The sequence below is a fragment of the Alligator mississippiensis genome, chromosome 11 (genome assembly GCF_030867095.1).
Source record: "Alligator mississippiensis isolate rAllMis1 chromosome 11, rAllMis1, whole genome shotgun sequence".
Taxonomy (NCBI): Eukaryota; Metazoa; Chordata; order Crocodylia; family Alligatoridae; genus Alligator; species Alligator mississippiensis.
Genome location: NC_081834.1, coordinates 53,396,197 through 53,423,166, shown reverse-complemented (window position 1 = coordinate 53,423,166; position 26,970 = coordinate 53,396,197). Strand labels below are relative to the sequence as shown.

Genomic DNA, 26,970 nt, shown 5'->3' with positions numbered 1-26,970 from the left:
CCACCCAGGTATCTTTCTCACCATCCTTCTTTCCCACTGATTCCCCATGGAATCCAAGGGGCCCCAAAGCAACATCCCAAAATTGTCTCCATCACTAAAAGTGAAGATCCAAGGATGGACCGAGGGAACAGACTGTGGGGTGTTGGTTAGAACAGGAAGGCAATTCCTGGGCATAAGGTTCTTCATGAACAGGTGGGTCAGAGGCAGCAGATGAATCTGTGAGTGTTCACAACTCAGAAAACCCCACCAGTTCAGACAGATGCCAATTGGCCACACCTGTTGAAACCAGGTGGTGATCTGTGCAAAATCTGGATAGAGCCCAGGAGTCCTGACTCCCAGATCACTCATGGAACCCTTCACATCCTTCCTGGGGTTGGGCATGCATCCTGACCATCCTGACTCCCAGCCCCTGTGCTGTAACCACTACCCCCAGTCGTGTCCCTTCACGTTTCCTGGACACTCTTTTTTTGTTTAGATGCATGTGGGAGGTTGCCCTGCTGCCTCCTTCCAGGGACCTGCAGGTTATCTCTGAATCAGCCTCTGCTGCTGCTTCCTGATCTGATGTAATAGGGCTGTGCTGCAAAACTCTGCTGACATCTGTCCCAGGGGCCCCAGAGTTTGGGCAGCACTTCTGCAGGAAGTGGCGACAGGGAAATATGGGGAAGCACCTGCTTTTCTGGTTTCCCAGGTCCCTAGGCATGTATAAAGATGAGAGATTTCCTGAGTGTTTCCATAGTTGAGAACTGAAGAGCCATGGCTGCTGTGCCCCTGCTGAAGTGGATCTCATTGCTTCTCATCATCCAGGTACATGACTGGGGTGTTATGGGGAGCAAAGTATCCAGGGAAGTGCATCTAGTGGGTTAGAGCAAGGGGAACTGGACTCCTGCTGGGTTCTATCCCTCTCTCAGGGAGCGAAGTAGGGCCCATTGGTTAGAAGTGGGGAGGACTGGGAGTCGGGAATCCTGGGTTTTATCCTCAGTTCTGGGAGGGGAGTAAGTTCTAATGGGTTTGATCCTGCCTTAGGTGGGGGTTGGACTAGATGACCTCTAGAGGTCCCTTCCAGCCTTACTTCTCTGTGATTCTATGATTCTGGATAGAGTGGGAGTGAGGAATGGGGTGCAGGACCCCCTAGTTTTATTCCATTGACCTTCTTTTCCTTTGGGAAGCCCCCGTTTTGTCACCCTCATCAGCTCAATCACTGTGGTGCCCAGGAGTCTTCTGGCCTTGGGTACTACCTCCTTTACAAACACAGAGTAGCAAAAGCTCCAGGCTGCCCAAACTCTTTTGTCATAAAGCAAATAGACATCTGCCAGAATAAAGCAGCACAATTTATGACTGCACTTTATTGCAATCACACTGTGGTTTGACAAAAGGTAGGGATGTCTATTTTCTGTTGCTTTGTGCCACCACAAACATTTTTATGGTGGCACAAAGATGGCAAAAGGTGATGTCTGTTCCCATTCTTAAAGACCCTTAGAGACCAGATCTGGACAAATGGTGGGGAAAGGGCAGAGCTATTGCTGGCCAGGTGGATTTGGGGCAGGGTAGGTGGGTGGCTGGACAGCTGGACTCGGCAGGCACTGTGGGGCTCAGAAGCAACTCCTGGGCAGGTAGGGCAATGGCTACTCTGAGCTCCATCTGGGTAACAACTTCCTCTTCTGCTGTCTCCAGGCACTGTCCCCGCTGGGACGTCTCGCCATGTCCTCCCCACTCCCAGACCCTGACTCTTCAGAGGAGCACAATGAACCACCAAAGCCTGAAATTCCCTCATCAGTGGATCCCTCTGAGGCTGACAGCTCAAGCCCACCTATGCCTGGGATCCCAGTTGCCCCTTGGCCACCACTGCCAGTGGACAACATCCCTGAAGAACCACACACTGAGCCTCCTCAAGCTGATTAGTCCTCTTCTCCCATGGACACCTCCAGGCCTTCCTAGGACAGGGCACACCTCCTCAGGCTCAAAAGCCCTTTCCAGCACCACCAGGACTCCTCACTCCCAATATGAACAGGTCCAGTGCATGGCTGGGGTGGAGCTGGGAAGCTGAGAGGGACACGCTGTGCCTTAATGCTCCTGATAGGCTGGATCTGCACTAGACTCAGGTGCCTTCTAATTAATACACTGAATGTCTGCTCATCTATCCATCTGGCCTAGGCAGTGATAGACCTGTCTGTCAGTCTTATCTGGGTATTTACTCCATCTGTTCATCCACCCATTCATCCATTTGTCTCTACCATCAAAGCTTCCCCCTCTTCCTTCTGTAGGACTTGAGGCTGTTCACACTTTCCCCCCTGAACATTTTCTTGCCTTTTCAGTCATCTTCCCTCATCTCCAGCCCTGAAGATGCAGTGAGCAGTGGTGGCCTCTGGAACCATTAAGGTGCCACCCAAGACTGACCTGTCCATCACCCCTTGTAGCTGTGTTGCCTTGTCACAGGGACGTATTATTGGGTTTTTGGTTTTTTTGCCTATGTTGTTGCTTGAAAAGAGTTTCTATTAAAGGATTTCCATGATAATTGTAGTTTCTGCTCTTATGTGAACCCAGTGCAGCTTGAAGGGAACAAAGGTGTGTTGCTTAATGTAGGAGCAGTCAGGACATTCACACTCACACTCATGCACCCAAGATGTGGCCAGGAACGCACCTACGTGTGCACCCTGTTGGGTGCAGTTTTGTGCACAATGGGAGCAGTTTGGTTAACGGTGGCTCCTGCCCTGCTCTGCCCCCCCTGCAGCAGCCAGGAGGAGATTGAGGCTCCTCTGGGTGCCAGCCCAGGGGCTGGCAGGGAATATGGAGGCTAGCCCTGATGTGCACAGGGCCAGGAGAGCTATGCTGGCTACAGGGGCAGCTGTATCCCAGCCCTGCGCAAATCATTATCTTAGTTTATTTGGTTACATCAATCCCTTTTTGTATTGTCAAAAGCCTTGCTGAAGTCCAGGTACATGATATCCACAGCTGTCCCTTCGTTCTCTGTGTCCACAGAGGCAAAAAACTCCTGGGTAGAACACTTTAAAAACAGTGAGGCCAGCTGACGAAAAGTGGGAGCCCCTCCGTTGTAGCAGGGTTGGACCCAAACCTGGTGGAGGGTGGGGTGGGGTTGGATCTGAACCAGGCGGGAGGGGGTGGCGGGAGTGGGGTCAGACCTGAACAGGGGGGAGGGGGGGCAGGGTCAAACCCAAACTAAGGAAGGGGCGGGCAGGGTCAGACCTGAATTAGGGGGAGGAGGGGGTGGGGTCGGACCTGAACCAAGGGAGAGGGGGAGTGGGGTTAGATCTGAACTTGTGGGGGAGGGTGGGTGTGGGGTCTGACCTGTACCAGGAGGAAGGGGTGGTTCGGACCAGAACAGGGGGGAGGGGGAGAGCAGGGTCAGACCTGAACGGGGTGGGGGTGGGGGCGAACTGGAAGGGGCGTGGAGCAGGGTTGCACCTGAAGTGTGGGGAGGGAAGGGAGGGATGGGGTCAGACTTGAGGGGTGGTCGGGGGGTCGGGTCGGACCCAAAGTGGGGAAGGGGGGGAATGGATTTGAAGCATGGGGGAAGGGGGGGAAGGGGGAATGGGGCAGTCCCTTAATGGGGGGGAAGGGGGAGAAGGGGGTGGGGTCAGACTCAAAGGGGGAGTGGGGGTTGCGGGTCCCGACATGAGGCTCCGCCCCCCTGGTGCCCCTTCCCTTGTCATTCTTGATGGGCAGTTTGCTAGTGTGCATGTGTGTGGTATGTATGTGTGTGTGTATATTTTAATATAATAAAAGGCTGAATCTGTCTGTCCGTAACACTTTGGCTCAAGTGTGCATGCACTGCTGAGATAGGGTTCTCATATGTCTGCTTTTCCCCGGACTTGTCCCTATTCTTTTGAAGCCCTCTGATTGTCTCCAGGCAGGTTGTCCAGGATTTCCCTTTGCTCTGCTGGTGGGAGAAGGGGGAGGGCAATCAGAGGCAGCCCTAAGCACATACAGACCATCTTGCAGCTGCAGATGTGGCAGACCCATGCGGTGCTCCTGCTGCCTCCCGCCGCCTCCCCTCTCCCACCCCCGGAGCCCAGCAAGGTCCCCGACATTCGGTCGGGGCAGGGGGGACAGGAGGGCTGCAGCTGCGCTAGGGCAGGGGGAAGAGGAGGGCTGCCTGTCCTCCAGCAGTGGAAGGGGTGGGGGCCAGCGGGGAGCTCCATGGCCAGGCAGCAGCACAGGTGCCAGTGCTTGTGCTCGGAGGGGCTGAAGGCCAGGAGCCGCTGCCTGGGAAGTAGTGGGGAAGGAGGGGAAGAGGGATGGGGAGGGGGTCCTGGCCAGGCTGCCAGCAGGGTACTGCAGGCCTATCCCAGGGTGGGGGTGCCACAAGCATCCCCTCCTCTCCCCTCAGCCCGCACTGGGGCTGGACATGCTCCGCTGCCACCTGCATGAATTAGAGCCACTGCGCTCTGGCCTGGGAAGGATGGGGACAGCTGGGCCCCTCCAGCAGGGCTCAGGAGGGGGCAGGGGACTGCAGGTGGGGAGTGAGGGCCAGCAGCAGGGTACTGCAATTGGTGAGAGAGGGGCACTGGCCGGCCTGGGGTCAGTGGGTTGGGAGTGAGGGGCAGCAGCAGGGGTTGGGGCTGTGGCTGGGCAGCGAGGGGCAACAGAATGGGCAGGGGCAGGGTCACCCTCCGGGGCAGCCATGTAAACACTCCTTTGAAATCTGTCATCATGACGGGCAGTTGGCTGGTATCTATATATTAGTGGTGTTTCATTTAATTCCCAGAAAAGTGTGGATTTGGAGTTACTTTTTTTAAACTGAAAATTGGCCATTTTTTAAAATCAGAGAAAACCAGGAACCCTGGTCATGAGTGCCATGTGGCTTCCCTCACCCTGCTCAGCGGCACACAGCTACAGTGGGGGTGGCTGGGCCCCTCTTCCTCACCTCCTCACTCCCTGCTTGGTTCCCTGGATATAAGCTGTCAGCTCAGGGCTCCAGCTCCACCCTGGACCTTGCAGGAGACACGGGCCTCTGCTGTTCTGGGGAACTGGAGCTGCTGGCAGGTGAGCTAAACTGTTGAAGCAGGGTGCAACTGTGCCACTTTTTACCCCCTGGATCTGCCCCTGTTTGTGGGATGGGCTTAGAGGGCTAAAATACAGACATTGAACAAGCCACCTGCAGCAACACCATGGCAGGGGCCAGGCTGTCATGGGGGCTGATGGGGCCTCTTGGAGTCCAAACCATTGGCAGTAACTAGATCTTGTACCAAGATTCAGTGTGAGGTTCAGAGCTCTTCTCCCTTCCTAAGATTTGACCCAAGAACATATTAGTGAAGACCACGCTGTCCATCTCATCCTCCACGCTCTTCGGATATTCAACCTTTTCTTCTCAAAAGAAAAGGTATCCATTCCCTTGGCCATCTTTATGGAAATTCTTCCGACGTGAAGTTCCCTAATTTGAACTCTGGAGACCAGAACGTGACAATGTGCTTTGCATCAGGTCTTAACAATGAGACCATAACCGCCTGGTTTCCACTAATGGCACATCACCCCAGGAGGGCCTTAGCCTTCTGCACGGCCCCATACCACTGGTGCCTCATGGTCCTCCTACCATAACACTACTGCTGGGTCTTGCTTTCTTGCAATTATCTCCAGGCTCTGGACCCATCTCAAAAGAAAAGTCCTTGTCCTTGGTCCCCAAATACATGACTGTGCACTTCACACTTCAATCTCCAGGATTTTCTAATGCTCCAGTCCACAAAATTTTCTAAATCTGTGGATTTCCTGTGCCCTCCCTTCTTCACCTCCATCCCAGGGTCACGTGCAGATTCCCTTAGGACACTTTTAGTTCCCGCAGCACGGTCCTCAATGAAAAAGGTGAAATGGAGCAGGTCCAAAGATTACAACTGCTGTTCAATCATCACAGAGCACTAACCCCAAAGGGACCAGTTTGGCAAAGATCTCTGAAATTTCCTGGGATGATCCTTTCAGTATCCCAGACACCAACATCCTCCTGGCCTTGTGATACCCAACCATTGTCCCCATTGATGCCCAGAGCCTGACTGAATTTAAACAGGAATATTTATTTGTTATATCTTTGGAAATCTTGTCCTGGTGGATGGGGTTGGCTTCGCCTTGGGCAATGGTGTAGGTGGCCTTCTTGCCCTGAAACAAAAAACCATGGAGATGTGTTAAGAACAGGCTGAAACTCCTATGCCTCATGGCACAAGTTATTCCAGATTGTGGTCCATGTTGTGGCCATGCTGGTTGCTGACTGAGGCCATCCCATTTGAAAAGGACACTGCCTGGTTTCACCCATCCTGACCAGTGCTTGGGGTGCTCCTCTTATGCCACAGCCTCTGGATTTTTCTGACCATGTGGGACGGCTCTACTGTCCCTGTGTGCAGCACAGCCTGTCCACTTGGGGCTTCCAACCACCTCCGTGACAAGCCTGAGTAGCTCGACCACTCGGGCTCCAGGCCTGGAGGTGCAGCATTTGGGGCACAGAGCCCCAGGCACAGGCAAGGGCCTCTGTGGAATCTCCGCTAATCTCAAAAGACCAAAGGGGAAACGGTGCCTGGAGGAGCAAGGTTGCTGTGAGGTAGGGGAGTGTCCTCCGAGGGGTGAAGGGGAACGCAGAGGACTCCAGGAGGCCTGTAAAAAAAGGTATGGGGGGCAGGGGAAATGGAGAAGGTCCCTGACTCTGGGTGTAAAGGTGTCATCATCCAGCTCATGACCACACATGGACCTGATCTTGGGCATCCTTTCGCTCTGCTCTTGCTGCAGCTGCTCATGCTCCTTCTTCCAGTTACAAACGTTTTCGTAGATCTGGCGCTGACGGTTTAAGCGGTACAGTTCTTGGAAGAGCTGCTGCTTCTGGGGGACAGGGCAGGGAGAGAAGAAGGCGTCATCATGCAAAGCAGCCCATGGCCGCCTGAGACCTGGCTCAGTAGATGGACCAGCTACGCCAGGTCACCCTGGAGGCAAGGACCTGCACCCCCTGTTTCCCAAAGCACATGCACGTGCACACACAAACCAACCATCACCACAAGCTCACAAAGAGATTACCCCATGTGTGCACTTGCCACACTCCAGACAGATATATATGCACTCACATTTTTATCCACAGGCAAATGCTTGCTCACAAGTGAATAAAACACATCAGACAGACACAAGGCTTCACACGCACACATTAATACCCCCGCAGGGCAACAACTTCACTCCCAACCCTTCAACAGACCCTCAGACGCACCTAAAACCCCTCTCCCACATGGGGCTGGGGGTGGCCAGAGCCCTACCTTCCTCCTTATGCCTTTTCTGATGCTCCACACATAAGGACTGGGCTCCATCTCAGCAAGGATTTCTTCTTCATCCTTCAATTTCTGAGCGATCCAGTGGCAGGCATCCAGTTTTAGAAGGACATCATGGTAGAGCTGTTGGGAATGGCACAGATCACTGACCTTCTGCCAGGGAGCACAGCACCGGGCCCCAAGCACATCAGGGATGTGGCCTTGGGGTAGGCGGGCGGGAGGAGGGGGGCGCTACTTCTCCCCTCCCTGGAGTTCACGGGATCAGGGGAACACAGGCAAGTAGGTCTGGAGGGGGTCTCACAAGGGCATGTAATCCAGTTCTCTCAAGGCAGGATCTGTCTCTCCCAGGATCATGCCAAGCCCTCCCAAATGCATCCTTTCCCAGCATGGGGAGGCCAGGGGCACCCTTGGCTCCTACGCACTGGTCCAAGGCCAAAGGCATGTCATGCTCTAAATCCAGGGTGGGGAGGGCTAAGTCCCAGGCTCCACCCTTGGCTCTGACAGTCACTCCCTGGGTGGCCTTGGGCAAGTCCCCCTCACAGCCCCCACTTCACTTGCCCTGTTAAATGCTGCACAGGGCTTCCCAGCAGGCCCCATCCTTGAAGGTGCCCAGATGTCACAGCCAGGAGTCCTCTCCTGGCCTCTTGGGGCTCTGGGGAACCCAGTGACTCCTCTGTCCTTTGGCACAAGGATTTTAGGCTATTCAGCCTGGTGAGAGCCCGGGGGGGGGGCACACCTGGGCAGGGACCATAACCCACCCACAGAAGAGACGCGATGACCATGGATCCCACTCTGCAATTAACTCACTTTGTCCCAGCCGGTATGTTCCTTTGGGGGTGGGGGTCTTTCAGGGGGAGGCCTGGGAGTGAACAGCTGGGAAACAAAAGAAGACATGATGAAGTTAAGCTCATGGCCGGGGCTCCACAAAGCCAAAGGCAAGAGGTTGCAAGGACACAAGGTGCCCTAGGGATGGGAACAAGCACAGAGCCAGGCAGGGACCAGCATTTGCGAAACACTGTAAGGACAGAGAGAGGAGCAGGCTTCTGCAAGAGCTTGACCACAGGAGGGGAAGAGATAACTGTTCACACCACCCAGCAAGCACCTCAAGGTTTGAACCTGGCCCCCCAAAGGAATAAGAACAGTCACTTCAACAGACCAGTGGAGCTGAGAGCTGACAGGGAAGGAGGGAGAGAGACCAACTCCCAGCTGGCAACTTGAGCACAGGCTGGTGCAGGCAGGCAGGGGCCTGGGAGTAAGAACCCATATGTCCTGGCTGTCCTGCTCCAGGTCTCACTTGGGAGTGCTGTGAGTCAGGGCTACCCTCATTGCAATGCGGCAGCTTCCCAGTATAAGAGCAGAGAGATTCAAGTGCAAGAGCCCAAGCTCCAGACCAGACTGCAGGATGAAACCCAGAGCAGGAAGAAGCTGACAGGCTGCGCTGAACAGCAGCGATCCTCAGGACAGGAAGAAGAGGCTGGAAGGGAAGCACGCAGGAGAAGCAGCTAGAAACAGAAACTGAGGAGCAGGAGGAGAACTAGAGACAGAAAAGGCATGAGCAGGAGGTGTGGGAACATGCACAGACCAAGGCCATGTCCCATTTTGGAAAGACTATGCAACAACTGAGACAGAGAGAGAGAAGAACCAGTTCACGAGCTTGCATCTCAGACCAGCACAAGTGAGAGAAAACACCTAGCAAGCCACTTACCCCCGTTAAGTCTGGATAGCTGTCCTCCTTCATGTTCTCAATAGCAAGTTAACAATGCTCTCTGAACCTTGACTCTAACCCCACTCCTTACTCTAAACCTAATGCTAAACCTAATCCTAACAATAACCCTAATTGTAAATGCAAATAAACCTAAATAATAATAATGATGATGATGAATAGCAACTCCTAACACCTAATAAGGTATATAAAATATAATAAAAAGGGGGGATAATAATAAAAATAATTCAAATAAATCAATAAAATAAAAAGCTGCTGCAGCAAGAACAGTAAGAGTAAAAACAATAACAGAAATGATAAAACAACAAAACCCAGCAATAATAATAACAATTGGGACTTCTCAAAATACACCGCAGAAAACACTCCTCCACTGTCCAGGTAAATCCTCAGACTGAGCAGAAAGGAACCTTCACTCTGACTTTTTCCCTGCTGCAGCGCAGGTCTCCACAGTGATGTGATGTCACAGAGGGGACGTGTCACAAAGCAGCCTGTGTCAGGCCCTGTGCACATGAGGTGGAGCAGACATGCCGGGTCAGATCCTACATCCCTTCTTGGGCATCTCCATGGTGCCTACTTTCTAAGAGTGATCCTATTCCAGTCTGAAGCATGAGCACTCCAGAGGGATGGGTCCTCCTTCTCCGCCCCATTTACCATCACTCAGGGAAAGGGCTGAGAGGGACAATGATGATGTTTTCCTGGTTTCACAGGGACTTAAGCAGGCTGCAGTGGGACTGAATATGGATGCCAAAGTGTCAAAAAGTGTGGCTTGAATCCTGTGTTGGCTGGGGAAGGGGCTTGGCTATTTTAGGATGAGATGAATGGTGTAAGCTGTGAATAGTCCCCAAACTCTGACTTGTCTGTGTATCAGGTCCCCCTTGGAAGGTCCAACCCCAGTAGTGACCAAACCAGGGGGCAGGAGCATGTGCACTAGGGTGAAAAGTGGAATTGTCCTTCTCACCGTGTCTAAATGGCAGTTTCTTAGCCATGTTGTTGTCAAAGAGATCATATGTGTGTGGGAGGGAATTCTGCTTCCCCAGAAGCCTGGAGATGTACGTGTGTGCACAGGCACCAAACATGCTCAGTACAGTGGCCACGCACACTCAGTCCTGCCTGTCCCAAGTTGTGGAGGCAGGAGCAGTGGAGGAGGGAGCCCTCCCAGGGCTCTGTCCCCATGACTGAATATTTATGACACTTTCCCAGGAAGCAGGAAAACCAGAATCTCATTCCACCCCACCCTGAGAGGGCTTGAGCCCTCATCTCCCACCACAGTGCACCTATCCAGATAGAAAAACACAGCATGCTCCTCACCCAGACAGCAGCCGACTCACTGGGACATACTTCCTCCTGGTCTCACATCCCTTCCCCATCTAGGCTCCCCAGGGGACCAGCTTGCAAAGCAGGCCCACAGAGCTCAGGTCAGGGGCATCATACTCAACTGGTCCTGCAGGCTGCATGGGTGGTGCTTCAGTGTTCCTCTGGCCAAACTAGGCTGCATTAGTGTACTGCTGCAGGCAGCGTGTGCCCTGGCCCTGGTCCAGCCTGGAGCATAAACAGTAGCGCATGTCCTGGACCAGTCTCTCTGCAGTGCTCAAGGCTGGTCCAATACATCCCACAGATGTGTGTGGGTCTAATAGGAGACCCACCAGAGGCCACCCCAGCTGAGAAGGATGCTGCCTGGCTTCAGCCATCCCTGCTGGTGCTGAGCATCCTCCCTTCATCCCACAGACACTATGGGCTTTTCTGACCATGTGGGAAGGCTCTGCTGTCCTTCATGGAGCACAGCCTCCCATTGTGGGGCTTCTTACCACCGCCATGACAGGCCTGATTAGCCTGACCACTCGGGCTCCAGTCCTGAAGGTGCAGCATACTGGGCACACAGCCACAGTGCAAAGGTCCAGGTGAGAATACACCGCATCCTCCTCACCCAGACAGCAGCCACCTCAATGGCCATACTTCCTCCTGGTCCCGCATCCCTTCCCCATCTGGGCTGCTCAGGGGACCAGCTTGCAAAGGAGGTCCACAGAGCTCTGATAGTAAAGACTGACTGAGGATGTGGGTGCTGGAGCCCTGAGGGCCAAAGGAATAGCAGGACCCTTGGGTACAATGACTGAGCCAAGAATGCAGCAGTGGCTGGTTTTGCACCTCCCACACAGCCCAACAGCTCTACACCAGTGACTTGGGCTTAGTTTTACAACACTTGCAGACACCAGGGATGTGCCAGTCCAGCCCCTTTCAGGGGAAGCTGGGTCCAGAAGCCAGGTTCTCTGTTTCCCACACAAGTGCCGTTCTCAATCTACGCAGCAGGTGTCTCGACATGGAGTAGGCAGCCAGATTCCCATTTGAAGGGGGAGCTCAGTCACCTTGAACTGTCCGAACCCTGTTCTCCTAGTGCCTGGGCACTGACACACAGGCCTGTGTCTGTGTAATGCGGTCCCTACCTCAGTAACAGAGAGAGCAAGACAGCGAGAGCTTTCCCCTTCCTACTACTCTCTCCTTCCCCGCTCCCCTTCTCTTGCCTCCTTCCTTCCCTCCACCAACTCACTGCCATGTGCCCAAGGCCTCCCCTGTCTGGGTCCCCAGGCTGGGTCATGCAGCCTGAAAGTTGGTTTAGATCAGGGGTGTCCAACCTTTTTGAATGTGGGGCCAGATCATGAACTTTTTATAACCCAGTGGGCCGGCGAGCCATATTCAAACACCCTCTGTCCTGGGCCAGAGAGACCCTGCCTGTGTAGCCCTAATGCACCTGCCTGTTACTGCAAGGTTCATGGTAGCTGCTGGTGGGCAGGGGCAGGAGGGACCCATTCTGCATCCAGCCAGCTACTGCCCCAGAGACTGAAGTGGAGAAATAAATAGCTCCACATCTCCATCCCCCAAGCAGCGCAGCCCCATGAGCCGGAGCTGCCTGAGGGGGGCTGGAGCAAGGCGGCCACTGCATCGCAGCCCCTCACCTGCCCGCCCACACGGCCCTGCTCACCGTGGTGCCTGGCTGCCCACGCACACAGCCCCGGTGACCTCAGCGCTGTGAGCCCGGAGTGCGGGGTCTGGCAGACACTGGCTCCCACCGCCTTGCCCCGCAGAGGTCACGCCAGGACCCTACCTGCTGAGGCCCCCCGTGCTGGCTTCCCACGGGTTGCTGGGGATGCAAGGAGGCTGGCTAGGTTGGCACCAGCCAGCAGAAGCGGTGCCGGAGCCATGTGCCACTCAGGACTGACCGGTGCAGGCAGGGGGAAAATGCTTTTCTCCAGGGCATCATGCCTCCATGTTTCACTGCCCGCCCCCAACACTTCCCCAGTTCCCCCTGCCCAACATTGGCTCCAGGTCCCTGCCTGCTGCCCCCCTGCTTCTCCCTGGCCATCCTCGTACCTGGAGGGCCCTGCTCCCAGTGGAAGTGCCGGCTGGCCTGAGCCTGGCTGCGGGAGAGGCTCCACGCATCAGGCTTCTTGGGCACCCAGGGGCAGGCGCCTGCCTGGTCGTGCCGCACGCAGGTGCCTCGGGCAGGCCCCCAGGGCTGGGCAGACCCCTCCTGAAGGCCTGCTGCAGGCTCCAGAGGGGAGCAGCAGGCCAGAGGCTTCTGGGTGGACTCGGAGGCGGCTCCATCAACTCCACGTGCTGAGCTCAAAGTTACCTTTTGGAGCCCAGGGTCAGGCGCCTGCCGGGCCCTGCCACCCCCGGCGCCTCGGGCAGCCCCGCTGGGCCAGGCAGACCCCACCCGGAGGCTCTGTGGGGACAGCAGCAGGCCGGAGATTTACCTGGTGGACTCGGAGCCGGCTCCATTGACTGACCGGTGCGCGCAGGGGGCCACTTTTCCTGGCCAGTGCTGACCCAGGCGGGTCCGTCCCATCCGGAGCAGCACGTGGCTGAAGTCAGCTTCCCATGTGCTGCTGGGGATGGGAGAAGCCCGGCTGGGTCTGCACCAGCCAGCAGAAGCAGTGGCAGAGCCGTGTGCTGCTGGGGATGGGACGAGCCTGGCCAGAGCGGCAGGGGCTCAGCGGCGTTTTCCCTGCTTGCACCAGGCAGTCCCGAGCGCCACACGGCTCCGCCGCCGCTTCTGCTGGCTGGTGCCGACCTGGCCGGGCTCCTCCCGTCCCCAGCAGCATGTAGGAATCTGGTTTCAGCTGCGTGCTGCTCCGGATGGGACAGACCCACCCAGGTCAGCACCAGCCAGCAGAAGCGGCGGCGGAGCCGTGTGCCGCTCAGGACTGACCAGCGCAGGTAGGGGAAAGTGCAGCTGAGCCCCTGCTGCTCCTACTGGGCTCATCCTGTCCCAAGAGGCACACGGCTCTCTTCCCACACACACCGCGTCGGCAAGGCCAAGCTGACGTGGTGCATGTGGGAACCTCGTCCCTTCCCCAGCCCTTCAGCAGCCATTAGGAAGCTGCTGAGGGGCTGGGGGAGGCACAAGGGGTGGGAACAGAAGTAAACAGTGTTTACTTTCATTTCCCATCACAGCACCGCGGGCCACAGAAAATGTCTTGGCGGGCTGCATGCTGGACAAGCCTGGTTTAGAAAATGATCAGTTAGGTTGGGGCGTCATACTCATCTGGCCCTGCAGGCTGCATGAGTGGTGCTGGGCTGGTCCTCTGCTCGGCTTGGGCTGCATTAGTCTACTGCCACAGGCAGTGTGCCTCCTCATCCAGCCTGGAGCACAGGCAGAAGCACATCCCCTGGACTAGTCTCTCTGCAGCTCTCAGGGCTGGTCCAACACACCCCACAGATATGTATGGGTCCAAACGGAGACCCACCTGAAGCAACACAGCCCGGATGACAGGGTTTTGCTGGCTGGATTCAGTCAGTGCAACACATTAGATACCTTTGCGTGCAGTTGATGCATTGCCCTCCTCCTTGAAATCAGCTCTCTCGTCATGGAAAGCTATCAGAATGACTTGGTCTTCACTCCCTGAACCCCACTGCTTAGTCCCAACTTCAATTTTTTCTCAAATGAGCAATGACTCTTTCTGGCATGATCTGTCTTGCAACCTTAAACCCTATTGCAGCCAGGGGCCTTTTGTCCCTTTCCTACATCCAAGCACCACATTTGCTGTTCTGTCATCACAGAGCACTAGCCCCAAAGGGACCAGATTGGGAAAGACCTCTGCTATTTCCTGGGATGACCGTTCCAGTATTCTGGGTGAAGGTTATCCCACACACCCACGTCCTCATTACTATGTGGTACCCAACTATTGTTCCCAATGACATCCAGAGCCTGGCTGAATTTCAACAGGAATATTTATTTGTTATATCTTTGGGAATCTTGTTCTGGGGAACGCAGTCGGCTTTGTCTTGGGCAACGGTGTCTGTGGCCTCCTTTCCCTGCAACACAAGACCAGGAGATTTGTTAGGAACAGGCTGAAGCTCCCACAGTTTATGGCAGAAGTAGATCCAGCCTTGGTCCATGTTGTGAACATGCTGGTTGCTGACTGAGGCCACCCCAGCTGAAGAGGACGCTGCTGGGTTTCAGCCATCCCTGGTAGTGCTGGGCATCCTCCCTTCATTGCACCACCTCTATGGGCTTTCTGACCATGTGGGAAGGCTCTGCTGTGCTTCATGGAGCACAGCCTGCCCATGGACGGCTTCTCACCACCGCCATGACAGGCCTGAGTAGCTCGAGCCCTCGGGCTCCAGTCCTGGAGGTGCAGCATAATGGGCACCGAGCCCCAGGCAAAGGCAAGGGACTTTGTGGAGTCTCTGCTAACCTCCGCATGCCTGAGAGGGGAACAGTGTCCTGAGGTGGGAGAGGGTCCTGCTGGGGAGGGAGATCACGGGGAGGACCCCAGGAGGCCTGTATGAAAAGGGGACTGGAGGGTGCAGGGGTGGAGAAAGTCCCTGAGTCCAGGTGAGAAGGTGTCACCATGCAGCTCATGAACACTCATGGACCTGATCCTGGGCATCCTTTTGCTCTGCTCTTGCTGCAGCTGCTCGTGCTCCTTTTTCCAGCTACAGATCTTTTCGTAGACCTGGCGCTGACGGTTCAAGCAGTACAGCTCTCGGAATAGCTGCAGCTTCTGGAGGACAGGGCAGGGAGAGAAAGAGTTGTCACTGTGCAGAGCGGCTCCTGGACACCTGAGACCTGGCTCAGCAAATGCACCAGTGATGCCACGTCACCATGGAAGCAAGGACCTGCACCCCCTTGCTTTATAATGCACATGCATGTGAACACAGCAAACATCACCACAAGCTCACACGGACACTTATTACATGTGTACACTTGTCACACTCAAGACAGATCTATCTGCATTCACATTTTTACCTGCAGGCCCGTGCTCCCAGTCATACACTCACAAGTGTATACAACTCACCAGACAGACACACAGCTTCACATGCACACATTAATTCCCCTGCAGGGAAACAGCCCCACTCCCCACCCTTCAGCAGACCCTCAGACACATCTGAACCCCCATTCCCGCACAGCGCTGTGAGTGCCAAGGGCCCTACCTTCCTCTTTATGCCTTTACTGATGCTCCACACATAAGGACTGGGCTCCATCTCAGCAAGGATTTCCTCTTCATCCTTCAATTTCTGAGCGATCCAGTGGCAGGCATCCAGTTTTAGAAGGACATCATGGTAGAGCTGTTGGGAATGGCACAGATCACTGACTTTCTGGCAGGAAGAACAGTGCAGGGCCCCGAGCACAGGGATGTGGCTTTGTGGCAGGGTCTTCTCCTCTCCCTGGGGTTCCCAAGATCAGGGGAGCACAGGCAAGCAAGGCTGGAGGGGACCTCACAAGGCCATATAATCCAGTTCCCTGCTCAGGGCAGGATCAGCCTCTGCCAGGGTGATGCCAAGCCCCCCCAAATGCATCCTTTCCCAGCATGGGGAGGCCAGGGGCACCCTTGGCTCCTATGCACTGGTCCAAGGCCAAAGGCATGTCATGCTCTAAATCCAGGGTGGGGAGGGCTAAGTCCCAGGCTCCACCCTTGGCTCTGACAGTCACTCCCTGGGTGGCCTTGGGCAAGTCCCCCTCACAACCCCCACTTCACTTGCCCTGTTTATTAAATGCTGCATACAGCCTCCCAGCAAGCTCCATGCTTAGCCTTGGATGTGCCTGGATGCTACAGCCAAAGGAGTCCTCTCCTGGCCTCTCGGGGCTGTGCAGGGGGGACCCAGTGACTCGTCTGCCCTTTGGCACAAGGATTTCTGGTTTTTCAGGCTGGTGAGAGCCCAGTGTGGTGGTTTTGGGGGGTCTGGGCAGGGACCATAACCCAGCCAGAGCAGAAGCGAGATGACCATGGATCCCACCCTGCGCTTAACTCACCTTGTCCCAGCCGGTACGTTCCTTTGGGGGTGGGGGACTTTGTGGCAGAGGCCTGGGAGTGAACAGCTGGGAAAAAAAGACACAATGAAGACAAAACTGTGGCCAGAGCTCCACGATGCCAAAGGCCCCACTTGGGAGCGCTGCAAATCAGGGCTGCCCTCTTTGCAATGTGGCAGCTTCTCAATATGTGATCAGAGAGATTCAAGTGCAAGAGCCTAAGCTCCAGACCAGGCTGCAGGATGAGACTGAGAGCAGGAAGAAGCTGACAGGCTGCGCTGAACAGCAGCGATCCTCAGGACAGGAAGAAGAGGCTGGAAGGGAAGCACGCAGGAGAAGCAGCTGGAAACAGGAAGTGAGGAGCAGGAGATGAACAAGAGACAGAAAAGTCATGGGCAGGCGGTGTGGGAACATGCACAGACCAAGGCCATGTCCCATTTTGGAAAGACTATGCAACAACTGAGATAGAGAGAGAAGAACCAGTTCACGAGCTTGCACCTCAGACCAGCACAAGTGACAGAAAACACCTAGCAAGCCACTTACCCCCGTTAAGTCTGGATGGCTGTCCTCCTTCATGTTCTCCATGGCAAACAAATGATGCTCTCTGAACCTCGACTCTAACACCACTCCTAACTCTAAACCTAATGGTACACCCAATCCGAACAATAACCCTAATGGTAAACCCTAATAAACTTAAATAATAATAATATTGATGAATGACAACTTCTAACACCTTGTAATATAGAAAAAAGATAATGAAAGAACAAAAATGAGGATAATAATAAAAACAATTTAAATAAATTAATAAAATATAAATCAGCTGCAAGAGGTACAATAATAGGAATAATTATAAAGGGAATTATAAAACAACAAAAAATTAGCAGTAATAATAACAATTGGGACTTCTCAAAATACACCACCAAAACCACTCCTTCACTGTCCAGGTAAATCCTTGGACTGAGGAAGAAGTATGCTTTGCTCTGACTTTTTCCCTGCTGCCGCGCAGGTCTCCACAGTGATGCAATGTCACAGAGGGGACGTGTCACAAAGCAGCCTGTGTCAGGCCTTGTGCACATCAGGTTGGTCAGGCATGCTGGGTCAGATCCTGTATCCCTTCTTTGGTATCTCCATGGTGCCCAGTTTCTAAGGGTGATCCTATTCCATCTGAAAGCATGAGCACTACAGCGGGGTGGGTCCTCCTTCTCCGCCCCATTTACCATCACTCAGGGAAAGGGCTAAAATGGGCAATGATGGTTTTACAGTGACTTAAGCAGGCTGCAATAGGGCTGAATTTAGTTGCCAAAGTGTCACAAAGCATGGGTTGAATCTCGTGTTGGCTGAGGCAGGGTCTTGGCTATTTTAGGATGACATGAATGTATTAAGTCATGAATATTATCCAAATTCAGATTTGTCTGTTGACTTGCTTCATGTTGGAAGGTCCATCAGCAGCAGTGATCAACCCAGGGGCAGGGGCCTGCCTACAAGGGGGAAGGGTGGAGTTCTCCTTTGCACTGTGTGTCTACATGGCAGCTTCTTAGCTATGTCATTGTCAAAAAGATCATGTGTGTCAGAGGCATAGGTGACATGTAGGGAGGCACGGGGGGCACATGCATAGTGTGGCCATCAAAGAGGACAGTCCAGTTGTCTTCTGTCCTCTATTGGTATGAAACTGGACACCTTCATGTCCTCTATTTTTCTCTTGAAAAGAAAAATAGAGGACATAAAGGCATTTGGTTTTGCATCAACAGAGGACAGAGTAGCAGAAAACCTAAAAGTCTTGTATGACAGCCACCCTACATATGCCCTCCCTGAGACTGGGCACCGTGGAAGCCACTGCTGGCTTCTGTGGGTGGTTGCCACCCCCTCTCTTTGCTGCCTACATGACTGGTGGCATCTGCGGGCGGTCTCTGCTTGCCGCTCACCATCACCCCTCTGCTGCTGGCCTTGGTGGACGGTCCCTGCTCACCGTCATGGTGACCTCCCAGTCTGGGGAGGCACCAGTTGTTCATGGTGGGAGGGGATTCTGCTTCCCCCGCAGCCTGGCTATGTAAGTGTGTGCACAGGCCGGGCATACTTAGAAGGTTGTACAGTGGCACAATGCACACTCACTGTCCTCTCTTTTGCAAATGGTGGAAGCAGGAGAAGTTCAGGAGAGACCCACCGCAGTGCAAAGGTTCATGTGGGAGTACACAGCATGCTCTTCACCCGGGCAGCAGCTACCTCACTGGGCCATACTTCCTCTTGGTCCCATATCCCTTCCCCTTCTGGGCTGCCCAGGGGCCACCTGGCAAAGCATCACAAGACAGTTCTGCTACTAATGGCTGACCTCTGGTTTGGGTGCTGGACCCCTGAGGGCCAAAGGCACAGCTGAGGTGTTGGCACAGCTGGCCAGTTCAGCACCCTTGGCCACAGTGGCTGAGTCAATAATGCAGCAATGACTATTTTTGAACCTCCCCTCCCAGTGCCACAACTCTGTGCCAGTAGCTCGGGCTTACTGGCAGCTGCAGACACCAGTGAGGAGCAGGTCCAACCCTTTCCGGGGGAAGGTGGGTCCAGACCCCAGGTTCTCGGCTTCCCACGCACGGGCCTTTGTCACTCTACTAAGCAGGTGCCTGGACATGGAGTGGGCAGCCAGATTCTCATTTGAAGGGGGAACTCAGTCACCTTGAACTGCCTGAACCCTGTTCCCCCAGTGCCTGGGCACTGACACAGGCCAGTGACTGTGTAATGGGGTTCCTACTCCATTACTAGAGAGACAAAGACACTGAGAGCTTTCTCTTCCTACTTGTCTCTCCTTCCCTGCTCCCCTTCTCTTGCCATTTTCCTTCCCACTCCCCTCTTACTGCCATGTGGACAATGAAGCCCCTGTCTGGTCCCGGGTCGGCACCTCGCTGCATCTCACCCCGTCTCTGCTCATTCTCTATCATTTTGCGTGTGCACACACACGCACACGCACACATACACAACCACACTCACCCATGTACCTTCATCACGTGGTCAAGTTTAATAGTCTTCCAGGTGTTGCCCTGGTGAGGAACCAGGCTGAGGCAGCGGCAGCCAGTCAGCTGCCAGGTGCAGAAAAGGGTGGATGGGAAATGGCAGAAGGAGCCCAAAGGGAGGGAGCTCTGGAGCTGGGGCAAGCGGTTGCTGTCGGCACCAGGATGAGAACTGGAATCAGCCTCTGAGTAAAGGATGCCGGACGACAGAAGACAGTGCACGGAGGAACCACCTGAGTCCCAGACTTACAGGCTTGTTTTCTTCTGTTTGCAATTGAGATTCCAGTGTAACTGCCTCAGGTGCACTGAACCCTGGAATTAGCCCGCTGCTCGTGACTGCGGCTGAGCTGTGATCCTGGGAAGTGGGCTGGATCAGACAGAACAGGGACTGAGATTGCCCTTGGACTGAGAGAGAGACGCTAAAGTATCCAGGAGATGCTGGCATAGGAGGTCGGAGGCAAGGGACTGGCTCTGAGCTCAGCTAGGAAGTGCCCGCCAAGACAGATAAGCAGCAACACAGTCTGGCTTGGCAGCCACCAGCCTGCAACAGGCTGCAGTGAGCCTGAAGCCTGTAGCTCTGAACAGTAGACCCAGAGCTACTAGGCGTAGCTAGAGTAATGGTGGACGCGGCTGTGTGGACCCCTGTCCAGACAAGGACCAAGTACCTCGTGTGGCGGGCCAGTAGGGGGCGCTCCTGCGTTGAGCCGCCCACCTCCCTGCGCCTGACCACCTTCCAGGCTCCGAGTGCCTCCCTGGGGTGCTACCGTCAGGCCGACCCCTTCCCTGGAGCACACCCGCTAGCCTGGGGTCCCGCTGCCACCATCCAAGGCTCTGGACTTCCTTCTGGCTCTGCGCACCTTGGAGAACACAGGCCTGATCATCCACTGGGTACTAGACCCAATACCAGCACTTGGGGCACTTCCCAAGTCAGGGGCTTATTAGGAAAGTCTCCCTTAGTCCACGGACCTAAGGGGCCTCCTCGGCATAATTTAGACCCACCCCTCAATAAGTCTCCCACACTGGTCACAAAGGAGAACTTTATTGATTACAGGGGGTAGGGCGGAAACAGGGTAAAAGGTAGAGCAATATCATAGAAATCTTACAGGAATATCAAAGGAATCCATAGAGCAAACCAGGGTGGCTGAGGTAGCCGTTTAAACACGCATCTGAGTTACTGAAGCTAAATATCTAATCGGATCTCGAGTAGCTTACTCACACGCATCGTCCAGAGGGGGTTGTTGTTTCCTCTGGAGGCAGGGCACTCTTGGAGCATGCGGTGATGAGGAGAGAGCCAGGTTCAGATTCACCTGGATGACCGCAAGGCTAATGGCTGCCTTCTTCCTGGCCCGGGCCCTTAAATAACCTCTCTCACCTCAACAGCCTGGTCCAATCGAAGCTGCCAATACTGGCCACAAGCCGACCAATCTCCCCAGCATCCCTGGCTACCTGGGCCTGCACAGGGCTGGGTCTTTTCCCCCTGCCCAGGTGACCAGAGCATCCTCCTCCCAGGCACCAGGCTTTTGTCATGCAGACAAGGAGGGAGATCCCCGCCCTGAGGGATCAACAGCAGCCTTCCAGTCTGGCTGAGACAGATCTCTGGAGAGGGGCACCCACGGTGGCATTTCTGCCACACCTGGGAGTCCATCCTGCTGGTGTGGCTGTCCATAATCGGCATATTCCCTCAAGTTGTGGCAGACAAGACCACTGACAGAGACAAGTCCTTGGTTGGAGTGAGGTGACTGATAGAGGGAGGCGCAGAGGATTAGCACACAAGCCTGTGCACTTAGGTAAGGGTACAGCCTGTATACAGGCAGCTGTTTGTGGAGAACCATCAGTCACAAACCCCAGGAGGGAACTCAAGCCCCATGAACATGCCTTGGACCTATCAGAGGTGCAGGGCGCAGTAGGAGAAGGGGGAGCAGCAGGAGAAGGGGGAGCAGCAGAGCATCCTAGGCTCCACAGCAGGTGGGTGACACTCTCTGATGGGGCTACTTGAGCTCCTCACCCCAGGGAGAAGTCTGCTGAGTGCCTGATCAGCATCCAGAGTAGTGGCTGCAGGAACTGGCATGCCCAGGTAGAGGCCCATCAGGGCCATGAGGCTGGCCGGGCTAGGAGGCTGTCTCAGGCCATGCAGGGCATCTGTGTCTAGGCACACAGAGCCCCCAAGGACCGTGAGGACCCTGACATCAGGGTAAGGTGTTGGCTACAAATGTCCAACTCGGGATCCTTAAAATTCTAGTTTATTAGGCGGATTGAAACACTGTAATCATAAACCTTGGGGCTGGTCCACACACACACATGCACACATGCACACACATACACACACACACAGTAGCAGGCTACAGAGTCAGGTATACCTATCCTACAAGTGCTGGAGTCTGTCATTGAGGCTTCTTTCAGCGTGGTGTTATCCTCCAGAAGGGGGTCGCCGGCTGGTCCTTCTGGCTGGACAGGTCTGGTCGAGTTGGAGATCAAGAGGGCGCCACTGAGGGTCACTTTTCACTGCCTTTTATCTGTCCCTGGCAGACTTTGGTGACTCCCCAGTTTTCTGGTTTGCCCAATCCAGGGGTCATTGACCCTCGTGGGACTTCCCCCCCTCGGTGACTACCGGACAGCATCTGTCAGCCCCAGGGGTCGTCCGCATGTACGTGCAGGTTTGGGAGTCCACTGATGAATTTAGAATAGGGCTCTGGGAGTGGTCGATCTGGAGATATTCAGCCCAAAAGTTGGTCTCTGGTGCTGATTAAGTCAGGCCAGGGCTTCTAGCCCTTGATCAGTGAGATTTAGAGATTTCCTGGTTGTTACATTGTCTTCTATTGAGTTCAGCTTCCAGGTGATAATTGCTGCCTGCTTCAATGTTACACATTCAATCACTGATTCACTCACTTTCAGAGGCCAGCCTGATACAGGGGAGGGCAGTTTGATTGTTAGACTGCCCTTGTTAACAATGTTACAATGTATAACTTACTAAAACACATTTAGTTGAAAGTTGAAAGGTGAGGAGTATAAAATATAAGCTACAAATGCCATGGCACACAAATAGATAAAAATACCAAACTACAAGGGGAGATACAAAATGCACACATACAAATTTTAAAATACAATTCCTTATCTTAAAGTGAAAGAGAGAGGAAGGAAGAAAAGGTAGAAAAAGAGAAACATATCCAAAGAGGGGAAAGCAAATGCAGGCAAGAGGAAAAGGGGGCTTTCTGTTACATTAGAGGAAAAGGGGGCTTTCTGCTACAAAGGGAGGACTCTGGGATGAGTTGTAACTGGATGGTTAATCCCTTGTGTTCCAGTTATCTTTTCTGTATCTGGGTTTAACACCATAGGACCAAGTTATAGCTAGAGTGGAGGTCTGGAGGCCACAGAGCAGGGTGCCAGGGGTGCTCTGTGTTGGAGACCAGCTTTGGCCAGGGATGTATGGAGCTGAGGCCCAGGAAGCCAGGGTCTGAGGCAGTGGCCATGGGCTGAAGGGGCTCAGCCAGACAAAAAGGGATGAAGCTGGGAAGGCTGAAGCTCAGATGAGTTTTGGGGTCCGAGTGGCCCAGTGTTAGTTTGGGGTCCAGAGATCCACTCCAAGTGGCAACTAAGGGTCATCTGTGAGGCATAGCTGTAGCTGGAGCCCATGGTTATAGCCCCTAAGGCATTACTATGGCCATCTGCAGTGTGATGCAGCTGCACAAAAGGAACATGCTGTTTTGAGATGCATCAATAAAGGTGCAAGACACAGGAGGTGATGGTGTCCTTCTACTTGGTGCTGGTTAGGCCTCATCCAGAGTGTATGCGGTTCTAGGCGCTGTATTTTAAAAAGGACATGGAAAAGTTTGAGTGAGCCTAGAGGTGGGCGACAAAGTGATAAGGGGCACGGAAGTCAAGTTGCGCAAGGAGAGGCTGAAGGACCTAAGCACTTTCAGCTTGCAGAAGAGGCACTTATGATACCAGTTTTTGAATACTTGAAAGGCTGCCAGAAAAAAAGGAAAGCACCTTTTCTCACTTGCTGTAGGGAGTAGAATGCAGACTAATGGCTTGAAGCTGCGGCAAAATAAATTTAAATTGGATATCAGGAAAAATTTCTTCACTGTGACGCAGTGGGGCAGACTGTACAGGGAAGTTGTGGGCTTTCCATCACTGGAGGTGTTCAAGAAAAGGCTGGACACTACAGGCACTGGTCGGGGATAATCTAGGCATAGCTATGACTATGTTCTCCCATGGGTATTTCCCCATGCTTCTGGACTTTGCTGACTGCTGCATGGGGCTGCGGGGGAATTTGGACCTATACAGGCAGCAGAAAGTATGCGTCTGTCTATGTCAGGGTGGTTTTTTTGTTAAAGCTTTTCTCGGAGGTATTGGCTGTTGTCTGCATTCAAGGATGGGGATTTTACCGGGCTGTGGCAGTGCTCCTGCTGGGGCTTAAAGCCAGAGGTTTCAGGCTAGAGGGTCTTGCTCCTCCACTCGGGGTCATACCGATCACTGTACTTGGGGTCAGTAAGGAGTCCTATCCCATAGTCAGACTGATACACTGTGGGTGTTTTTTCCTTCCTCTGTAGCAGGGGGCATGCCCTCTTCCTGGGATCTCAAACATATATTAACAACCTTTTACACAAGCAAGAAGCTGGCTGCCACTGTCCCCCCACTTTTTTTTACCTATGCAGGTTATGTCTTGTCATGTTGGGGTTGACTACTTTTAGAAGAGGTTAGACAATGAACTTCTATAGGATGGCTTGGCTAGGGATGATCATGCCTCAGGCAGGGGGTTGGACTGGATGACCTCTAGTTTAGTTTACAGGTCTCTTCCAGCCCTACTTCTCTATGCAACAGGGGAACCATTTGGGGATTCTGGTCTGAGGCTTGGGGAAGCTGGAACGAGGCCATTTGTTGTGATAACTGCTTCATTTCCTCCTACACCGTCCATGGGCTGCCTTGCTGGCCCCACAAGGGAAAAAGAAGGTGCTGTGGCTTCTGACGTCCTGCGCTGTAGTAACACAGCTGTGTAGGAGGGGATCCCTCACACATAGGGATTTGGCTTTATTAGGGAAGGGAGGGACTGTTGCTGTGGAGGGGAGTGGGGTGGATCCCACTGCTAGCCCTGCCCAGCTCCTGATTTCCCATATGTCAGCACCAAAGTTACAAGCCTGCTATGAGCTGCATACATGAGCAAGGCAGAGTTCCTCTTGCTGTGTGCCAGGGCCTGGTTAGCTCTTAAGGTCACTGAACCTCCTGGGTGTTGAAGGCTTTCTCCAAAACGAGAGCAAGAACTAGCAGGCAGTGATGTGCAAGATGTCTCCTGGGACTGTCTGCCTGTAACAGCAGGGTCCCCATCCCCTGTCCCTTGGCTTCAATCAGCGGGTAGCTGGTGCAGAGCCAGCTGCCAGACAGCAAGCAGCAGAAAGACAGCAGCCTGCAGATGGCCACTTGAGAGAAAGTTACACTACAAAGCTAGATCCAGATGTGCAGGCACATGCAATTTGTGGTGCCGCAAAAGAGGTTTGCAGTGCCACAGATTGTATGTGCTGCATTATGTTAAACTGCATGGTGCTGGTAATTTGCAGTGCTGGGGCACAACTTGATATGGGGACTTCCCAATAGCAACCCCCGCCCCCCCGCAAATGGGGCCGGGGGGAAGGGGGTGGGGGGGTGAACACAGTGCAAAGCATGCCAAAGTGTTATGTGCTTGGACAAACATGGAGATGGGCTGCCTGCTCCCCCATCTCAGTGTACTGCAAAGCCCATGTCTTGAGGCACCCTGAGCCCCAGCCAGCTGCTCCCTGGCTGGCTGGGGTGCAGGGTGCCTTAAGACAGGGGAGCAGGCAGCCCTGGGCTGGCTGCATCCCTATCTCCACATGCCTCAGCACGGGGACTCCACTGCAGAGCCCCTGTCTTGGGCATCCTGTGCCCCAGCATGCTTCCCAGCAGTGTGCCTTGAGAAAGGGGCTCCATGTGCCTCAGTCCAGGGGGACTCCACAGCAGAGCCCTGGTGCTGAGGCATGTGGAGGAAGAGCAAGCTGCTCCTGTCATCTCGAGGCACACTGCACCCCAGCCATCTGCCCATTAGCTTGACTTCTATCCCGGGGAAGATCTTAGAAAAGTTTATTAAAGAGGCCATCCTTAATGGACTGGCTGACGCCAACATCTTAATGGATAGCCAGCATGGGTTTGTTACGGGTAGGTCTTGCTTGACCAATCTCATTTCCTTCTACGACCAGGTGACCTGTCACCTGGACAAGAGAGAAGAGATTGATGTCATATATCTTGACTTCAAAAAAGCCTTCGATCTGGTTTCCCATGATCGCCTCTTGGAGAAACTGGCCAATTGTCGCCTTGGGTCCTCCACGATCCACTGGCTGGAAAATTGGCTCCGGGGTCAGACCCAGAGGGTAGTAATTGATGGAAGTCACTCATCGTGGTGTCCTGTGACCAGTGGTGTCCCCCAGGGCTCTGTCCTTGGACCCATACTGTTCAACATCTTCATTAATGATGTGGACACTGGAGTCAGAAGCGGACTGGCCAAGTTCGCCGATGACACCAAACTTTGGGGCAAAGCATCCACACCAGAAGACAGGCGGGTGATCCAGGCTGACCTGGACAGGTTCAGCAAGTGGGCGGACGAGAATCTGATGGTGTTCAACGCCGATAAATGCAAGGTTCTCCACCTTGGGAAGAAAAACCCGCAGCATCCTTATAGGCTTGGCAGTGCTGTGTTGGCTAGCACTATGGAAGAAAGAGACTTGGGGGTCATCATTGACCACAAGATGAACATGAGCCTGCAATGCGATGCTGCAGCTAGTAAAGTGACCAAACGCTGGCTTGCATCCATAGATGCTTCTCAAGCAAATCCCGGGATGTCATTCTCCCCTTGTACTCGGCCTTGGTGAGGCCGCAGCTGGAGTACTGCGTCCAGTATTGGGCTCCACAATTCAAAAAGGATGTGGAGAAGCTTGAGAGAGTCCAGAGAAGAGCCACGCGCATGATCAGAGGTCAGGGAAGCAGATCCTACGATGACAGGCTGAGAGCCCTGGGGCTCTTTAGCCTGGAAAAGCGCAGGCTCAGGGGTGATCTGATGGCCACCTATAAGTTTATCAGGGTTCACCACCAGTATCTGGGGGAACGTTTGTCAACAGAGCGCCCCAAGGGATGACGAGGTCGAATGGTTACAAACTACTACAAGACTGTTTCAGGCTGGACATAAGGAAGAATTTCTTTATTGTCCGAGCCCCCAAGGTCTGGAACAGCCTGCCACCGGAGGTGGTTCAAGCGCCTACATTGAACACCTTCAAGAGCAAACTGGATGCTTATCTTGCTGGGATCCTGTGACCTCAGCTGACTCGATGATCTTCCGAGGTCCCTTCCAGCCCTAATGTCTATGAAATCTATGAAATCTATGAAATCTGGGGTGCAGGGGCTTCTCAGTGTGCAAAGATGAGGAAGCAGGCAGCCCTGGGCTGGCTGTTTGCTTCCTCATCTCCACGTGCCACTCCCCAGCTGGCTGGGACACACGGTGCCTGAATATGGGGGCTGCCTGTCAGCTAGCCCTGCACTGAGTCACCCTCTGTGCCCCAGCCAGCCCCGCTTGAAGCATATGGAGCAGCAGGACAACGTCTCCTGCTGCAAAATGCAGGACTAGGAGCGTGCACTGCAGCACAAAGTAGTGGCACAAATTTGCTGCTGGAAATGCATGCCCCTGCTTGTAGCCCAGTAGAGCAGAGCTCTGGATAAGCAGCGTACTCCTCCTGCACTGCAGTCCTTCCTTAGCTA

The 26,970-nt window shown here is 54.0% G+C and overlaps 2 protein-coding genes and 1 long non-coding RNA gene across 6 annotated transcripts; 1 reads left to right on the top strand and 2 right to left on the bottom strand.

Moving 5' to 3' along the window:
* The first annotated feature begins 584 nt into the window (after nucleotides 1–584).
* LOC109280986 (uncharacterized) lies at nucleotides 585–2,512 on the top strand. The gene is made up of 2 exons (XR_002087489.2): nucleotides 585–804; nucleotides 1,672–2,512. It is a non-coding gene; the product is annotated as an uncharacterized LOC109280986 (long non-coding RNA).
* A 3,506-nt stretch (nucleotides 2,513–6,018) lies between these two features.
* LOC132243256 (uncharacterized) lies at nucleotides 6,019–9,389 on the bottom strand. 2 transcript variants are annotated; one of them, XM_059714399.1, is made up of 5 exons: nucleotides 8,953–9,389; nucleotides 8,055–8,120; nucleotides 7,236–7,370; nucleotides 6,686–6,813; nucleotides 6,019–6,102 (listed from the first exon to the last, which is right to left on the bottom strand). In XM_059714399.1, the coding sequence occupies exons 1-5, from the start codon at nucleotides 8,983–8,985 to the stop codon at nucleotides 6,027–6,029; spliced, it is 438 nt and encodes a 145-aa protein (XP_059570382.1). In that variant the 5' UTR covers nucleotides 8,986–9,389; the 3' UTR covers nucleotides 6,019–6,026. The 2 variants fall into 2 exon arrangements, with proteins under 2 accessions (XP_059570382.1, XP_019334344.1); XM_019478799.2 differs by having other exon boundaries at nucleotides 6,019–6,813.
* A 4,789-nt stretch (nucleotides 9,390–14,178) lies between these two features.
* On the bottom strand, nucleotides 14,179–19,585 carry LOC109280979 (uncharacterized). 3 transcript variants are annotated; one of them, XM_059715077.1, is made up of 5 exons: nucleotides 16,763–17,910; nucleotides 16,223–16,288; nucleotides 15,403–15,537; nucleotides 14,845–14,972; nucleotides 14,179–14,280 (listed from the first exon to the last, which is right to left on the bottom strand). In XM_059715077.1, the coding sequence occupies exons 1-5, from the start codon at nucleotides 16,802–16,804 to the stop codon at nucleotides 14,205–14,207; spliced, it is 447 nt and encodes a 148-aa protein (XP_059571060.1). In that variant the 5' UTR covers nucleotides 16,805–17,910; the 3' UTR covers nucleotides 14,179–14,204. The 3 variants fall into 3 exon arrangements, with proteins under 3 accessions (XP_059571060.1, XP_059571059.1, XP_059571058.1); XM_059715076.1 differs by lacking the exons at nucleotides 14,179–14,280; nucleotides 16,763–17,910 and adding an exon at nucleotides 19,204–19,585 and having other exon boundaries at nucleotides 14,287–14,972; XM_059715075.1 differs by lacking the exon at nucleotides 14,179–14,280 and having other exon boundaries at nucleotides 14,287–14,972; nucleotides 16,763–17,915.
* Nucleotides 19,586–26,970: the final 7,385 nt, after the last annotated feature.

Bases quoted from the DNA above. Each gene is read 5' to 3' on its own strand.
- LOC132243256 (XM_019478799.2), bottom strand. From the start codon at position 8,985: ATGAAGGAGGACAGCTATCCAGACTTAACGGGG. The intron at 8,121-8,952 runs GTAAGTGGCTTG...TTTGTTTCCCAG, and splicing joins GCTATCCAGACTTAACGGGG to CTGTTCACTCCCAGGCCTCC. The intron at 7,371-8,054 runs GTGAGTTAATTG...CATTCCCAACAG, and splicing joins AACATACCGGCTGGGACAAA to CTCTACCATGATGTCCTTCT.
- LOC109280979 (XM_059715075.1), bottom strand. From the start codon at position 16,804: ATGGAGAACATGAAGGAGGACAGCCATCCAGACTTAACGGGG. The intron at 16,289-16,762 runs GTAAGTGGCTTG...TTTTTTTCCCAG, and splicing joins GCCATCCAGACTTAACGGGG to CTGTTCACTCCCAGGCCTCT. The intron at 14,973-15,402 runs GTAGGGCCCTTG...CCTGTCCTCCAG, and splicing joins GTAAAGGCATAAAGAGGAAG to AAGCTGCAGCTATTCCGAGA.